Below are 14,602 nucleotides of genomic sequence, written 5' to 3'. Positions count from 1 at the left end.
TCAAGCCCCCAACCCGGGCCTGTGCCCTGACCGGGAATCGAGCCATGACCTCCTGGTTCCTAGGTTGGTGCCCGACCACTGAGCCACACCGGCCGGGCCTCACTGGCGTTTTGAAAAGGAGCCACCTTTCCGAAGAGGAGTGAAAGGAAGTGAAACATGACGGCCCCACGGGACGGCCGCGCTGGAAGCTGTGTGTGTCTCCCACACCTGACACCGAAGCTGCACAGACAACATTCACGGTTGCTGCCAGCGCAGGGCCGAGACCCGCGGCGATTTCATTCCCAGCAACGAACGTGAGGCGGCAGGAGGCGCAGAGAGTCACGCAGCGAGAACCCTCACGCGTCCCCCACGCCGACACGCGCTGGGACGGACTCAGCCGTCTGAGGAATGGACAGAACGCACGTACCTTCGCCTTCAGAGGAGTGACATTTCACGTTCAATACCAGGTCAAAGGTTCTTTCTGGGTTTTCCCTAAACGAAAAAAAAAAAAGAGCCTGGTTATAGTCCTGTCCCGGGACGTGCGTAACCATCTCCGAAAAGCCGGTGTTCTCATCACTCTCAGTCGGTGCCGGGGACGACATGGCCGCAGTGCGGCGCAAATACAGTTTTGTTGTTGCCATCTTCCCACGTCAGCAACTTGAGAGCGAGGGGGAGGCCCAGGAGGCCTGAGACGCCGGGCAAAACATTTCACCTCTGAGCTTCCCCCTGTAAAGGGCCTACTTCGCATCACAGTGCAATTGTGAGGATCCAGTAAATAAAATTGTGAAGATTAGGTAAACTGAATAGTACATCTGGAAGTACCTTATAAAGAATTAAGTGATGCCTCCATGAAAAGCATCATCTTGCCCGGCCGGTGTGGCTCAGTGGTTGAACCCTGACCTAGGAAGCAGGAGGTTAAAGTTCGATCCCCCGTCAGGACACATGCCCGGGTTGCAGGCTTGATCCCCAATGGGGGGGCGTGCAGGAGGCAGCCCATCCATGATTCTCTCTCATCACTGATGTTTCTCTCTCTCTCTTTCTCCCTCTCCCTTCCTCTCTGAAATCAATGAAAAATGTATTTTAAATATAAATTTTTAATATATATTTTTAAATATAAATTTTTTAAATATATATTTTTTAAATGCATCATCTTTATTGTATAGAATCTAAACGAAAGCCGCATGGTCCTATGCACAGAGCAGGCCTCGCAATATTATGAACCGTCTGGCTCCGCCCGCCCCTTCCAGGCCACCAGCAGCCACGGACCACGCTCCTTCAGTGACATGCGTGGCCCCTACTTCTCTTGACTTGGGCACGTTCCAAGCAGCAGACCACACACACGGACGGCAAGGCCACCACCACCAGCCTCGCTTTCCGTCCATTATCTCGGGGGGAAGGACACACCTGCCTGCTGGTTCCACTTTCCCACCAGGAGCTGGACAGGGGGTGGGGGGGTGGGGGGGTGGGAGGGGGGCGCTGCCTCACTCAGACATTCCCTTCTGTACCAACTTCTCAGACATGCCACCGACTCATGGGCTTTGGTTCAAAAACTGAATTGCAATCTAGGCAGACACTTTTTTTTTTTTTTTTCAAAACAGGGTCCTGTTTTCACCTCTTTCTGCCAGAAGATAAGAGATGCGAGTCTGATACCACAGTGGCCACGTGACCAAAGTGCTCAGATATTTGTCAGGCTCCCCCGGCAAGGCCCTGGCAAGGAGGCTTTCGCGTCTGATCAGACTCCGCCGCTGGGCTCCCGGGTAAACACTCTTTTTCTTTTCAAATTTTATGATCAAAGACGAGAAGCCAGAAACAGGAAGTGACCGGCCACATCCATTCACCTGCAAGTAGAGGCACAGTCCCTCGGCCCCGGCCGCTGTGCACCGGTTCCAATGGTCACACTCCGACCCGGTGACCTCATCCCGCACCACCTAGCCAAATGGCAAAAAGGGGATTTTTCCCATCCCCCCCGCCCCCCATCCGCCCAGGAGGGCAGAAAATCCATTTCAACTACAGAATGTCCCTAAAATCCCTGCCTGTGCCCCTTGGGGACAGACCTGACATCGGCCCAGCTACTGACACCTGTGACATTTAAGAACCCTTTCCCAGCCGCACAAATACACTGGATGTTCATGGCTTTAAAGTCTGGGACAGGAGGGGGTGGCTAAAAAAGAGGGGGGTGGAGAGAGAGAGAGAAACAAGAAGGAATTCTTTGCCAAGTAAGTTTAGGAATGGGGGGGGAGGAGAGAGAGAGAGAGAGAGAAGGAAACCAAATCCCCGCATCCATGCAAGTCGCCTCCGACCTCCTGAAGGTTCTGAAGGTCCCGGAGCGCCCCCGGGGCTGCTGGGGGACCCGACGCCTGCAAACCCTGCCCAAGTGGACGCCGGTTTGCAGGCGCCCTGCCCCGATCATGGGGGGGGGGGGGGGCGCGCGTTCGCCCGCAGAAGCGGCGGGAGGAGGGGCACCCCCTGGGGGGAGAAGACCCGCCGGGAGCCGCCGGGAAGGCGAGCGGGGCGGGGGGGTGGGGGGGGGGAGGGGTGGCCGGATCGCGGGGACCCCGGGGCGAGGCCGGGCCCGGGCCTAGCGCGCACTCACCGCGTCCTGCTGTCCATGCTCACATGTCGCGGGCGCGCTCGGGGGGCGCGCGGGGCGGCGGCGGCGGCGCTCGGGGGGCCCGTGTCGCCGCGCGCGCCCGCCCGCCCGGCCGCGGCCTCTGTGACAGCAGCGGGCGCCGCCCGTGTCCCCGCCGCCCTCCCGCCCGCGGCCTCGGTTCCTGCGCCGCCGCCGCCGCCGCCGCCGCCGCCGACCAGGAAGTGGGCGGGGCCTCGGGAGGGGGCGGGGCCGGGGCGCACCTGGCACCTGACCGCCCGCCGCCCGGCGCGTCCCCGCGCGACCTCCGAGCGAGCGGCGCCCCCAGATCCTGCGCCATCCGCGGCGTTGGGCGCGCGGAGCGGGCTCCCCGCGGCGGAGGTCCCGTGCGCTGCGCCCCCCTCGCCCCCCGCGCGCCTTTGGGGGGCGCCCCCTGCACGGGGCGGGTCCCCACTTCACCCTTGAGGCCAAGCAGGTGCTTTGCTTGGAGCTGGAGGTGGAAACCCTGGGAGGCCGCACCTGGGCAGCCTGGCCCCCCACCCCTGCGCCTCTGACCAGGGCCTGGGGACCCCAGTGCACAACACAGGGCGCCCCCTCCTCATTCACCCACGTGCACCTGCCAAGTAGGCCACCCAGGGCCCACGGGTGGGGGCGCCCCTGGGTGCACACGGGGTGTCTTCGCAGGCCCGCCTGCACGCGCAGCGCCAGCAAGGACCGCGTTTTGTTGTTATTTTGGGTTTTTTGGTTTTGGTTTTTGAATGTGTTCAGGCTACTGCCCCTGCTTGTTTTTGTTGTTTTCATTGATGTCAGAGAGGAAAGGAGAGGGAGAGAGAGAGAAACATCAATGAGGAGAGAGGATCATGGGTCGGCTGCCTCCTGCACGCCCCCTGCTGGGGATCAAGCCCGCTACCCGGGCAGGTGCCATTGGCCAGAATCGAACCCGGGGCCCTTCAGTCAGCAGGCCGGCGCTCTATCCGCTGAGCCACACCAGCCAGGGCGAGGACTACGCTTTGGACACACTCACAGCAGCGGATGCACGGGAGGCCTGGGGACCATGAGACACAGCCAACATGTCAGAGCTGGGGCAGGAGGGGAGCAGGTGATGGCACCCAGGGGGCCTGTCCTACGCCAGGTGATGGCCACTGACCAGCACTTTCTAGAAGGAGAGGCAGCAAGCCAGCCAAGGGGGGTGTGTGGGGGGCATGACAGGGCCGCCCGGTGCTGGCGAGTGAGGCCACCTCACAGGCCCCTCTCTCTGTTCTGCGCCTTCCTCCCCAGGCTGGGGGAGAAGACACCAGGAAACGTCTCCGGGAGAACCTTCCACGGACTGTTCGGGGCCCGACACCTGTACGGACACCTTCTGGAGGCTTCTCCCACCGGGATTACCACCCAGGACGCCTGGCCGCTGTTTGTCACCCGGACAGGGCAGTTGCTTCCGACTCAGTTCTCACAAAAGGTAGGAGGGGAGGAAGCCGAATGTGGTTTGCAAAAGGGTGAGTCATGACAGGTCCAAGCCCAAGGCCAACCCTCAGGAACTCACAGCAGAATTTAGGCTCAAGAGCCTGAAAGGAAACTGGGTTACGCCCACGTTGAGTGTACCTGCCCAAGGTGGGGGGGTCCTTGGGCAAGGCAACCAGGTCTAGTGTGTCGCCAGGGACTTAATCGTCCACAATGCAGGTAGCACATCATGAGGAACCGGGGTGGGGGGGTGTATACATTAGCCTAACGTGTTGTCATAGCTCGTCACACCCAGGCATTTCGGCTTCTGGGTTCCTGCGCTGGTAGAAAGGGAATAATGACGTGTCTGTCACGCGGACAGCGCCGTGTGCTAGTCAGAAAGGGCTGCCGATTTTATCTGATCTTTTCAGAAACGATTCTGTGGATTTCAGTTTCAGTTAGGCAAACGGTACCGCACACATCCCCCCCCCCCCCCCCCAAATAAAACTCCTTTCTACCCAAAGAGTTACCATACTGCAGACAAATTCTGCAAACTGAAAAACCACTTCTGCTCCCGGGGTTACTAAATGGCTAGAACTTCTCCTTTCATTATAATGAATTCTCCTCCCCAAAGAAGGAACCCTACCTGGGATGCCTGCATGAGGGTTGTTTTTTTTTTTATCTGTGGTGCGGAAATGTTAATATATAGGTTTCTCCCGCCCGCGTGCTGGGATGTAAGCGACAGTTATACCTCTGCAGAATCATGGTTATTTTTTAAAATTTATTTAAGTATATGAAAGGAAAACACTATATATGCACACACCAAACAAATCTTTATATATATTGATTGATGTATATATATATTGATTTCAGAGAGGAAGGGAGAGGGAGAGAGAGATAGAAACATCCATGATGAGAGAGAATCATGGATCAGCTGCCTCCTGCACACCCCACACGGAGGATCCAGCCCACAACCCAGGCCTGTGATGTGCCCTGACCGGGAATCGAACCCTGACCTCCTGGTTCATAGGTCAACACTCAACCACTGAGCCATGCCGGCTGGGCCCAAAACAAATCTATTTAAACCAGCGTTGAAGCTGACCATACGTGAGATTCCTTTATCTATTCTGGTATGACTGAGATAAAAGGGACACATACATTTACGGACACAATTTGCATGATTGGTTACAAATTACCGGAAAAGAGAATTCTGTAGACACTGATCTTGGGGACATGTCTATTTAAACCAGGGGTGGGGAACCTTTTTTCCGCCAAAGTCCATCTGCATATTTATAACATAATTCCTGGGCCATACCAAATTATCAACTTAAAATTAGCCTGGCCCGGCCAGTGAGCGTCAATCTATGAACCAGGAGGTCACAGTTCAATTCCAGGTCAGGGCACAGGCCGGGGTTTTGGGCTCGATCCCCAGTAGGGGGTGTGCAGGAGGCAGCTGATCCATGCTTCCCTCTCACATCGATGTTTCTCTCTCTCTCTCTCTCCCTCTCTCCATCTCCCTCTCTCTCTCTCAAAAGATAGTCTTCCAGTTTGAAGACAAAAGGGCTGAGATCCCTCTCAACATCTTTCTCCCCTGAATATATCCAACTCTTTCTAAAATTCAAGGGGGAATAATATCTGTGTCTTTGGCTGCTAAACTTTCCGTGAAAAAGGATAGCCCAGTTCTCAAAGACAACCCAGCCGCGATGTCCTGTCCCCCCACCCCCACCACCTTTCCAGGTGACTTGCCCCAAAATTAAGGAATCAAAGCTCTTACCTCTGACCGGCATCTCCTGGTCGGCCTTGCTCCCTGCTCCCCAACCTGCCAGACATCGGGAAGCTTAAGACAGTCCTGAGTTAAGCAAAAATGGTCAGAAGCAGAGTAGCTCGGGCGGACTGTATCGGAGAAGTCCGGTACTCTTCCCGGACACCTTGAGGAGGCTCACCTGGGCCCCAGGCACAGGGCGGGGTGTGTGTGTGTGTGTCCCCTGTGTCACCGCCTGGGACAGAACCTCCCAACCCCACCCACCAGACACTCCCGTAAATTAAAAACATCCCCACGGTAAGCCAGCTCAGCTCACACCCATCCATCCTCTCTGGAGAGTGAGTCATCACGTCCAATTCTCAGTGACATCAGAATGTATTGGAGGGATGCCTGGCTGGTGTGGCTCAGTGGAGCCTGCAACCCAGGTATGTGCCCTTGACCGGAATCGAACCCGGGACCCTTCAGGCCGCAGGCCGACGCTCTGTCCACTAGGCCAAACCAGCCAGGGTGGAAGGAAGGTTTTTAAATCAAGTGGCCTGCTTGGAGGGTGAAACAGCCGACCCCAGCCAGCCAGCTGGCAAAGCCAGGCTGTGAGCACAGAGAAAAGGAAAGAGGCTCAGTGTTTGCGTCGCTCTGTCACCCATGCACGCAGGCCTCACGTACAAACCAGAAAGACAGGCCTGGCCTCGTTGGCGTGTGGCCTTTTCATAGCCGCGATGTTGTCAAGCGCTTTACGATCGTGTTTTATAAGCTGGGTTTCCGTCGTCCGTGACGTATAGATTAGTAGGTGAAACAGGTACCATACCTGGCAAAGCAGGAAGCTAATTCTCTAGGGATATCTTATCCCAAGAATGCACACACACACACCCCCCCCCCAGCCCCGTGTGTGCCACAGGCCCTAGGAAACAGGTCAGCCTGCGAAATTCTACTGAGACATCAAGCCATTATCTTCATAAAGCCCATAAGACTCTCTCTCTCTCTCTCTCTCTCTCTCTCTCTCTCTCTCTCTCTCTCTTTCTCTCTCTCTCGCTCAACAAATATGAACAAGACTCAAGTGGGTCCCTGTTTCAATTCCAATGATTTATTGTCATATGGCCTCTCCCTCGTTGATGTGTTTAAAATATCCAAATTACAATCGTGTTAGGTATTTCTGTAGTCATCCCTTTCTTCAAAAGTCCTTTGTAGCCCGGCCGGCGTGGCTCAGTGGATGAACGTCAACTGATGAACCAGGAGGTTACGGTTCGAGTCCCGCTCAGGGCACATGCCCGGGTTATGGGCTCGATCCCCAGTGGGGGGCGTGCAGGAGGCAGCTGATTCCATAATTCTCTCTCATCATTGATGTTTCTCTCTCTCGCTCTCTCCCTCTCCCTTCCTCTCTGAAATCAATAAAAACATCTATTTTTTTAAAAAGACACTCACTGAACCCACATATGCCGCAGCTGGGGCCCTGGTCAGCCAGGGACCCAGAAGAACCAAAGAAGTCCCAGGAAGCAAAGCCTGTGCCCTTACCGCCCAGCGTGGCTCAAGTCGTTAAAACTGCTCAGAATTTCGACGTTATGCTTCTGTTTGGAGGTTCAGGGCTAGTCACGGCGGTGCTCCCCTGTCAAATGACAGAGCAGGAGGGCACCCCAATTGCACATCCAGGAAGAGGGGCGTGGGCAGGAGAGAGAGTCCTCCGTCGTGTTGGTGCCTGAGGCCAGCAAGTCCCCTTTGCAAGGAGGAGTCGGGGGCAGGTACACCCCGAGTTCCTTCTCCTTCCTTCCTTCCTTCCACCTCCTGCTGCGGGACCCAGGGTTCGAGTCACCACAAAGCCCGCCGGGCCCAGAGGCTGAGCTGGTGCGGCCCGTCCACGTGGTTCCCCGGGGGCAGACAGCAGAGAGGAAGGTGGACACGTGGCCTGAAGGAGCCACACGGACACTCAGCCCCTGGTGCCTTGGGTGTTTGCAACATGCTCCACGCCCTCTGACCCCTTCCAAGCAGACCAGCTAGCAGTCCTAAACTCGGAGCAGGCACAGGGGAGCAGGAGCCCCCGCCCCACCCCCCAATGACTTCCTGGGCTCCCTCCTCTGCCCCTCGGCTTCACGGTGGGCCTGGAGGGGGAACATGAAAAGGAGGAACACCGTGGTGCATGCTGACTCACATGCTGCTCCTGCCAGGCCGTCCCTGGGTGAGGGGGAGGCCGTCCTTCCTCTTTCTGCAGCCCTGCCTCCCACACACTCCATCTGACTCACCTAGAGCACCCCGGCCAGACACCCGGCTGCCCCCCGGCTCTCCGTGCTTCCTCTCCTCCTGGGTGACAATGAGACAATGGAACTGTGTCCCCAGGCTGGCCTCCAGCCCTCAGTGTCCCTCTCTCTTCCATGGAAACGGTTCTCTCTGTAATGTTCCTGGAGCTGAAAGCATGACGCCACTCTTTCCCTCCGACTGTCACCTCACAAGGAAGGAAGGGGGGCATGAGGGAGACTGTCATTGAAACAGAGAAGGTGCCCTGGCTGTTTGGCTCAGTGGATAGAGCGTCAGTCTGCGGACCAAAGGGTCCCCGCGGTCGATTCCAGTCAAGGGCACATTCCCCGGTTGCAGGCTGGATCCCCAGTGTGGGGCGTGCAGGAGGCAGCCGATCCATGATTCTCTCTCCTCATGGATGTTTCTCTCTCTCCCTCTTCCTTCCTCTCTGAAATCAACAAAAATACATTTAAATATATAACATATTGAAAAACATGTATAATTAGCATAAAGAGTCAGAAATGAAAGGAGAAAGAGAATAGACAAAAAAAACTAGACTGTCAAGCCAGGAGCTGCAGCCTGTGAAGGAGAGAGCAAAGGGGCAGAGAGAAGATACCATCAAAGGAATAGCAAGAGGAGGTTTCCTGGAACCAAAGGACCTGGTTCAGAGGTTCAGAGCTGAAAGGGCCCCTCCCAAGTCACAGAGCGGAAAGAGACGCGTGCCACGTTGCCACGGTGACTCGGAACACCCGGGTTACCGTGAAGAGCCTGGAAGCTCTCAGGGATCAATAGGCAAACAAAAACAAACAAACAAAATCGAACCACATAAAACGGACAGGATCCTCCAGCCGGCGTCCCTGGAAGTTGGAAGACCATGGGGGGAAAATTCCAAGGAAATGATTCCCAATCTAAACTTCCATACTCAAAAAGGCAAATCCAGAAATGTCAGGCAAAGCCTAATTTTTAGACGTTGGTAGCTATCCTATATAATAAAAGCCTAATATGCCAAGTGTCCGACTGTTCGACCAGTCGCTATGATGCGCACTGACCACCGGGGGGCAGACGCTCCAACCTGTAGGATAGCTTGCTGCTGGGGTCTGGCCGATCGGGACTGGGCAAGGTGGGCTGGACACACCCTGGAGACTTCCCTCGGCCCCTCCCCGGCCCCAATCGTGCACCAGTGGGGTCCCTCGGCCTGGCCTGCGGGGATCGGGCTGCAACTGGCTCTCCGACATCCCCTGAGGGGTCCTGGATTTTGAGAGGGTGCAGACCAGACCAAGGGACCCCACCGGTGCAAGAATTCGTGCACCGGGCCTCTAGTTACAAGATAAAACAGCTCAACGAGAGAGGCAGCAAAAACTATCCCCCCTCTAGGTCCCAAAGGATGAAGACTGGGGTGACCCGAACTCAGGAGAGAGTGTCTAGAGAGAGCTTTGACCTTCAGGAGAGGGATCCAGGCAGCTCGAGGTATCGCACGGGGGAGGAGTCAGGGTATCCACACCCAGCTCCTCCTCTGGTCTCTGCTAAGGGATTCCCATGGACCAAACCCCGCAAGAAGCCAGAAGATGGAGGTGCTTATGGATTTAACCCACTGAAGCCCAGCCTCCCACAGCAGACAGCAGGGCAGGTCGGGGAGGGCAGGGAGTGGTGTGAGGGGCAAGTGTGGTGTGCGGGGATCGGGCTGCAACTGGCAGAATCCTGAGAACTGACCCAGTTAGGGAGTAGCTTCCACCGTGTGCGTCGTGAACACAAGTCTTTTTTTAAACATTATCATTATTTTATTGATTTCAGAGAGGAAGGGAGATAGAAACATCCATGATGAGAGAGAATCATGGATCGGCGGCCTCCTGCACGCCCCACACTGGGGATCGAGCCTGCAATCCGGGCATGTGCCCTGACCGGGAATCGAACCTGGGACCCTTCAGTCCGCAGGCCAATGCTCTGTCCACTGAACCAACCCAGCCAGGGCGGGAACACAAGTCTCAATGCAGAGTTTCTCTCCTAAGGAGCCGTGTCTCTCTATGGGAACGTTCTCCGAGGGGTATCCAGGCAGGGGCGGGTGTAAGGGAGCCTGAGTCCAGCTTTTCAGTTCCCACTCAAGTTGTGAAAGTGAATGAAGTTTAATCTACTTCTTTATGACCCTTCCCCCAACCCTGCAACCCTCCCCCCAAAAGATAGTTGGTTTGATTTTAAAAGGAAGTGAGTTGTCCGAAGGCATCTTCTTTGTCATCTTCTGCCCTTAACAAGCAGGCTGCAGCCCAGCTACTTGAGGGGCCCTGAGGGGGTGGGGAGGAGGGAGGATGGGAGGTGCTGACCCATAAGGACATATGGACACAGGGAGGCAGCTCTGGCCAGGGGACCATTAGATGGTGAATATGGAGTCTTGAGGGCCATTCAAGGGTTTCGTTTAGGCCAGGGGACACTGAGGTCACCCCAAAAGCTCTCCGAAGACCCTGGGGGCCATTAGCTCCTGTCTGAGCAGGGAGACTCTTTGCAGACAGAGGTGAGAAACCACAGGGAGGAAACCACCCCTCAGCCCGCCCACCAGCCACCACTGGTGTCTTCGTTCCCTAGCAACGTGCCCTAGCAACAGGGGACTTTTACTTCTGTGCAGGCAGCTGGAAATCAGCCCCGGGTTGGTCAATGTGTCTCCCAGCCTTCCCCTTTGTTGAATTAGGACTTCATCCTCCCCTGCCTCTCTCTCTCTTTTTTTAAAATATATTTTTATTGATTTCAGAGAGGAAGGCAGAGGGATATTGAGATAGAAACATCCATGATGAGAGAGAATCATGGATCGGCTGCCTCCTGCATGCCCCCCAACTGGGGACCGAGCCCACAACCCGGGCATGTGCCCTTGACCGGAATCGAACCCGGGACCCTTCAGTCCGCAGGCCGATCGATGCTCTATCCACTGAGCCACACCAGCTAGGGCGCCCTCTCCCGCTGCCTGGAGCAGTAGTGCGACTGACCCGTCGTCTGTTTGGGGCCGTTCTCTCTCTAGTTGGCGTTAGGAAGAGAGATAGATCGTTCTGCAGGCGTTGGCTGGTGAAATTACTGGAATTCCCACAGCGAAACTGCGCTCAGTAACTTGCTGGCGAAGACAAAAACCGGCCTGCGGGGATAACTTCGCCGCCTCCTGCAAAACAGAAGCAGAACATGGCCACATGGGAAGAGACAGCACCGGGGTTTTTAGCGAGGCTCCTGGGCCGGAAGCGACCCGAATTTAAATCAGAAACGAGGCCGAGAGTTTTAGGGATCGGCTACATCGAGTGGTCAATCGACAAGGAGGCTCTGGGTCTCTGGGAGAGCTCAGGGAGGGGGTGTATGTTGTAATCCTATGAAAAGTGAAGACACGTGATAGTAGCTAATGTGTACTCCTCAATTCCATAGCTAGTGGCATCTTACTGGATGCACTGTCCATGCCAGGCGCTGTTCTCCGGGCCTTCCTTGTGTCCGAGCTGGATCCTGCCCATCCCCCCAGCCGTGCATGGGAGCCAACCTACCCGGAGAAGGTGGGCAGCTCACCTGAAATGAACTGGACCTCAGTTCCAAGGGTCAGAACTCCAACGCAGGCCCTCTGGCCCCAAAGCCTGGCGGCGGCTGTCCTGTCCTACGTCGCCGCCCGGAACCTTCCCAGCAGCCCTCTCAGTGAGCTGCTGTGATTGTCCCCACGTTCTAGACGCGGGAACCGAAACGCAGAAAGGTGAAGTGATGGTCTCCAGGTCTTACAGACAAGGTCGGGATGGAGCGCCTGGGCTCAGAGAAAAGGCCTTTCAGCAACGAAGCCCACCCTCTTGACGGTGATAACGTGCTCTCTCCCCGGGGAGGCTGGCCTGTGCTGAGTTCAGGTAGTAAGGAGGGAGCTACAGTACATGGACAGGCCCTGTTTTCATTAGCCCGGCGTTAGGTCCGATCAAATAATCCATCGATACCCCCTCCCCCGGAAAAGGACCTTTAGATCATTTCCCATCTGATATTCCCTTTCGCTTAGACCACATTCCATTTGCAAGAAACAGTAACTTTCCCCTCCGGACTTGCCTGGGGTCCAGAAACACCCAGAGAATTACCCCCGCCCCCTGTCTGGGGTCCTTTAAAATGTCTGACTCCCCGTCCCTGGGTGTTGGTGCCTTTTGGGGGCTCCACCCATCTGGTTTACAGATGACTTAATCTGTATATATAAAACCCTAAGTGACCGTTCGACCGTTCAACCAGTCGCTATGATGCGCACTGACCACCAGGGGGCAGATGCTCAACCCAGGAGCTGCCGAGCGACAGCAACTTTGCAGAGTGCCCTCTCGCACCCTGGGACCCCTCGGGGGATATCAGTTTCGGCCCAATTCCCCGCTGGCCAGGCCTAGGGACCCCACCTGCCGGAGGGACCCCACTCACTCTGCAGACGCCCTTCGAACCCTGGTGCCGCCCCAGGTGTAGCCGGCTGGGGAGGGACCATGGGAGGTCGGCTCCAGGGCGTGTCTGGCCCATCTTGCCCAGTTTCGCCCCACTGGCCACCTTCTAATTAGTTTCCTTTCAATGTGCACGAATCCGTGCACCGGGCCTCTAATACATTTATAATTCTTTACCACTTTTGGCCTCGTGTGTTCCTCCTTCGGCGACCCTAACACCCGAGAGGCCGGGCCAGGAGTAAGCAGAGCCTGTGGGTGTCGCCATCGTGGGCTCTGAATGCAGCCAAGGGCCAAGTCGGGCAGGACCTGGGTCGTTCGATTGAGTCCCCGAATGTCCCCTTTTAATCGATCGATTTTACATTCTGTATCCTTTGTTTGGATCTAGTTCTCCAACCTGTACAATTTTTTGAGTCTCGATTCTACTTTTCCATCCTGTGAAGTGACTCCTTCCAGGTTCTGATCTGATGGACTTTTGATTGATCAGAATTTGCATTTTCATTTAAACACGCGCGCACACACACACACGCACAGGAACACGCACACGCGCGCGCGCACACACACACACATGCGCACACACACAACAAAAAAAAGACACCTCACCCAAAGATTGGATTTTCATGGAAATTTCCGCCGAAGCATTGTCAGCCACTCTAAATGAACAGGAGCGAAACAAAGTGCTCTTTTTCAGATTTTTCTATTTCAGCTTTATTTTCCCCTCTTTCTCCAGGGGCTGCTGTTTTCTTCCCACTCCCACCCCCGTCTTCCTTTGGCCGCTTCCCCTCAGCTCTCCACTGTTCCCTGAAACCAGGGCCAGCCGGAGCCACACAGCTGAAGTTCTGGCTTCACATCTGACTAATAACGCTTCCCTCCGGAAGCAGCTTCCTTCTTTACTTCGTTTTGGTTTCTTTTTTAAAATATATTTTTATTGATGTCAGAGAGGAAGGGAGAGACAGAAACATCCATGATGAGCGAGAATCGTGGATCGGCCGCCTCCTGCACGCCCCACCCTGGGGATGGAGCCTGCAACCCGGGCCTGTGCCCTGACCGGGAATTGAACCCTGACCTCCTGGTTCATAGATCGACGCTCAACCTCTGAGCCACGCCGGCTGAGCTGTTTTGGTTCCTTAATTTTACAGGTGACTGCCGTAACACAAGATATCCTAAATCTCTCAATTTTCTTAAATATAGTTTTATGGGCTTCAGAGAGGAAGGGAGAGGGAAAGAGAGATGGAAACATCCATGAGGAGAGAGAATCATGGACCGGCTGCCTCCTGCACGCCCCCCACTGGGGATGGAGCCCGCACCCCGGGCATGTGCCCTGAGCGGGAATCGAACCGTGACCTCCTGGTTCATCAGTTGACGCTCAACCACTGAGCCACACCGGCCGGGCACCATTTCATTTCTCCTGTGGCTAAATCCTGATACTTCCACAAAGCCCCCTGAGGGAGGGGCAGGGTATACATGTCTTGTGCAACCTTCGAAAGGCCTGCTGTGTACATCAGGCATCTAGGGCCTCAGGGAAAACATTCCACACGGTGCTATAAATAGGTCTGCTTCCTCTAGGCGATGAGTGAGTGGCGGCCAGGCCTGAGGACACTGGGCCCCGAGCTCCTGCTGGGAGCAGAGGTCCCTCCTGTTCATCGTGCATCGTTAGTCCTAGTGGGGGAGCAGGTGGCTTAGTCCAGACTCTGCAGCCACACTGGGTGCCTGGGACAGCACTGGCTCTGCCACCCCACGCGCTGAGGGCCCCTGGGCAATGCGCCTGCTTCGTCTCCTCCGCTGTGAAGTCAGGGTAATGATCATGGTGAATGGTACCTGTTTCATTTTATTTTACTTTAAATATATTTATATTGATTTCAGAGAGGAAGGGAGAGGGAGAGAGAGAGAGAGAAACATCCATGAGGAGAGAGAATCATGGATCAGCCGCCTCCTGCACGCCCCACACTGGGGATCGAGCCTGCAACCCGGGCATGTGCCCTGACTGGGAATCGAACCCTGACCTCCTGGTTCATAGGTCGGCGCTCAACCACTGAGCCACACCGGCCGGGCAGTGGTACCTGTTGTATAGGTAGGTTGTATTAAATACGTGAGTGTACAGCTGCCAGGCGTTTGCTACTATTATCATGATGCTGTTTTGTTATTATTATTATTATTATTATTATTATTATTAGAGTTGTGTACAGAGAGGCAACTGTGATTATCATGAGAGGA

At 55.5% G+C, this 14,602-nt stretch overlaps 1 protein-coding gene across 6 annotated transcripts in view; it reads right to left on the bottom strand.

The window, feature by feature from the left end:
- Positions 1 to 5,958, bottom strand: part of DENND1B (DENN domain containing 1B) — an 84,247-nt gene extending 78,289 nt beyond the window's left edge. For 3 of the 6 annotated variants that reach the window (XR_004975026.1, XM_036354837.1, XM_036354839.1), the window contains exons 1-2: positions 1,818 to 1,897; positions 407 to 471 (exon numbers count right to left, since the gene is read on the bottom strand). Coding sequence is in view for 5 of the 6 variants with exons in the window: in XM_036354837.1 (XP_036210730.1) it covers positions 407 to 471; positions 1,818 to 1,897 (145 nt within the window). In the remaining variant the exon portion in view is untranslated. Of the gene's footprint in view, positions 1 to 406; positions 472 to 1,817; positions 1,898 to 2,572; positions 2,759 to 5,777 lie in introns of those variants that run through there. The other 3 variants (XM_036354836.1, XM_036354838.1, XM_036354840.1) reach the window with 3 other exon arrangements.
- Between the last annotated feature and the right edge of the window lie 8,644 nt (positions 5,959 to 14,602).

Source organism: Myotis myotis, unplaced genomic scaffold (assembly GCF_014108235.1).
Source record: "Myotis myotis isolate mMyoMyo1 unplaced genomic scaffold, mMyoMyo1.p scaffold_m19_p_21, whole genome shotgun sequence".
NCBI classification, from domain to species: Eukaryota; Metazoa; Chordata; class Mammalia; order Chiroptera; family Vespertilionidae; genus Myotis; species Myotis myotis.
Note: the sequence above shows the minus strand (reverse complement) of the source record. Positions and strands in the feature narration are given on the sequence as shown.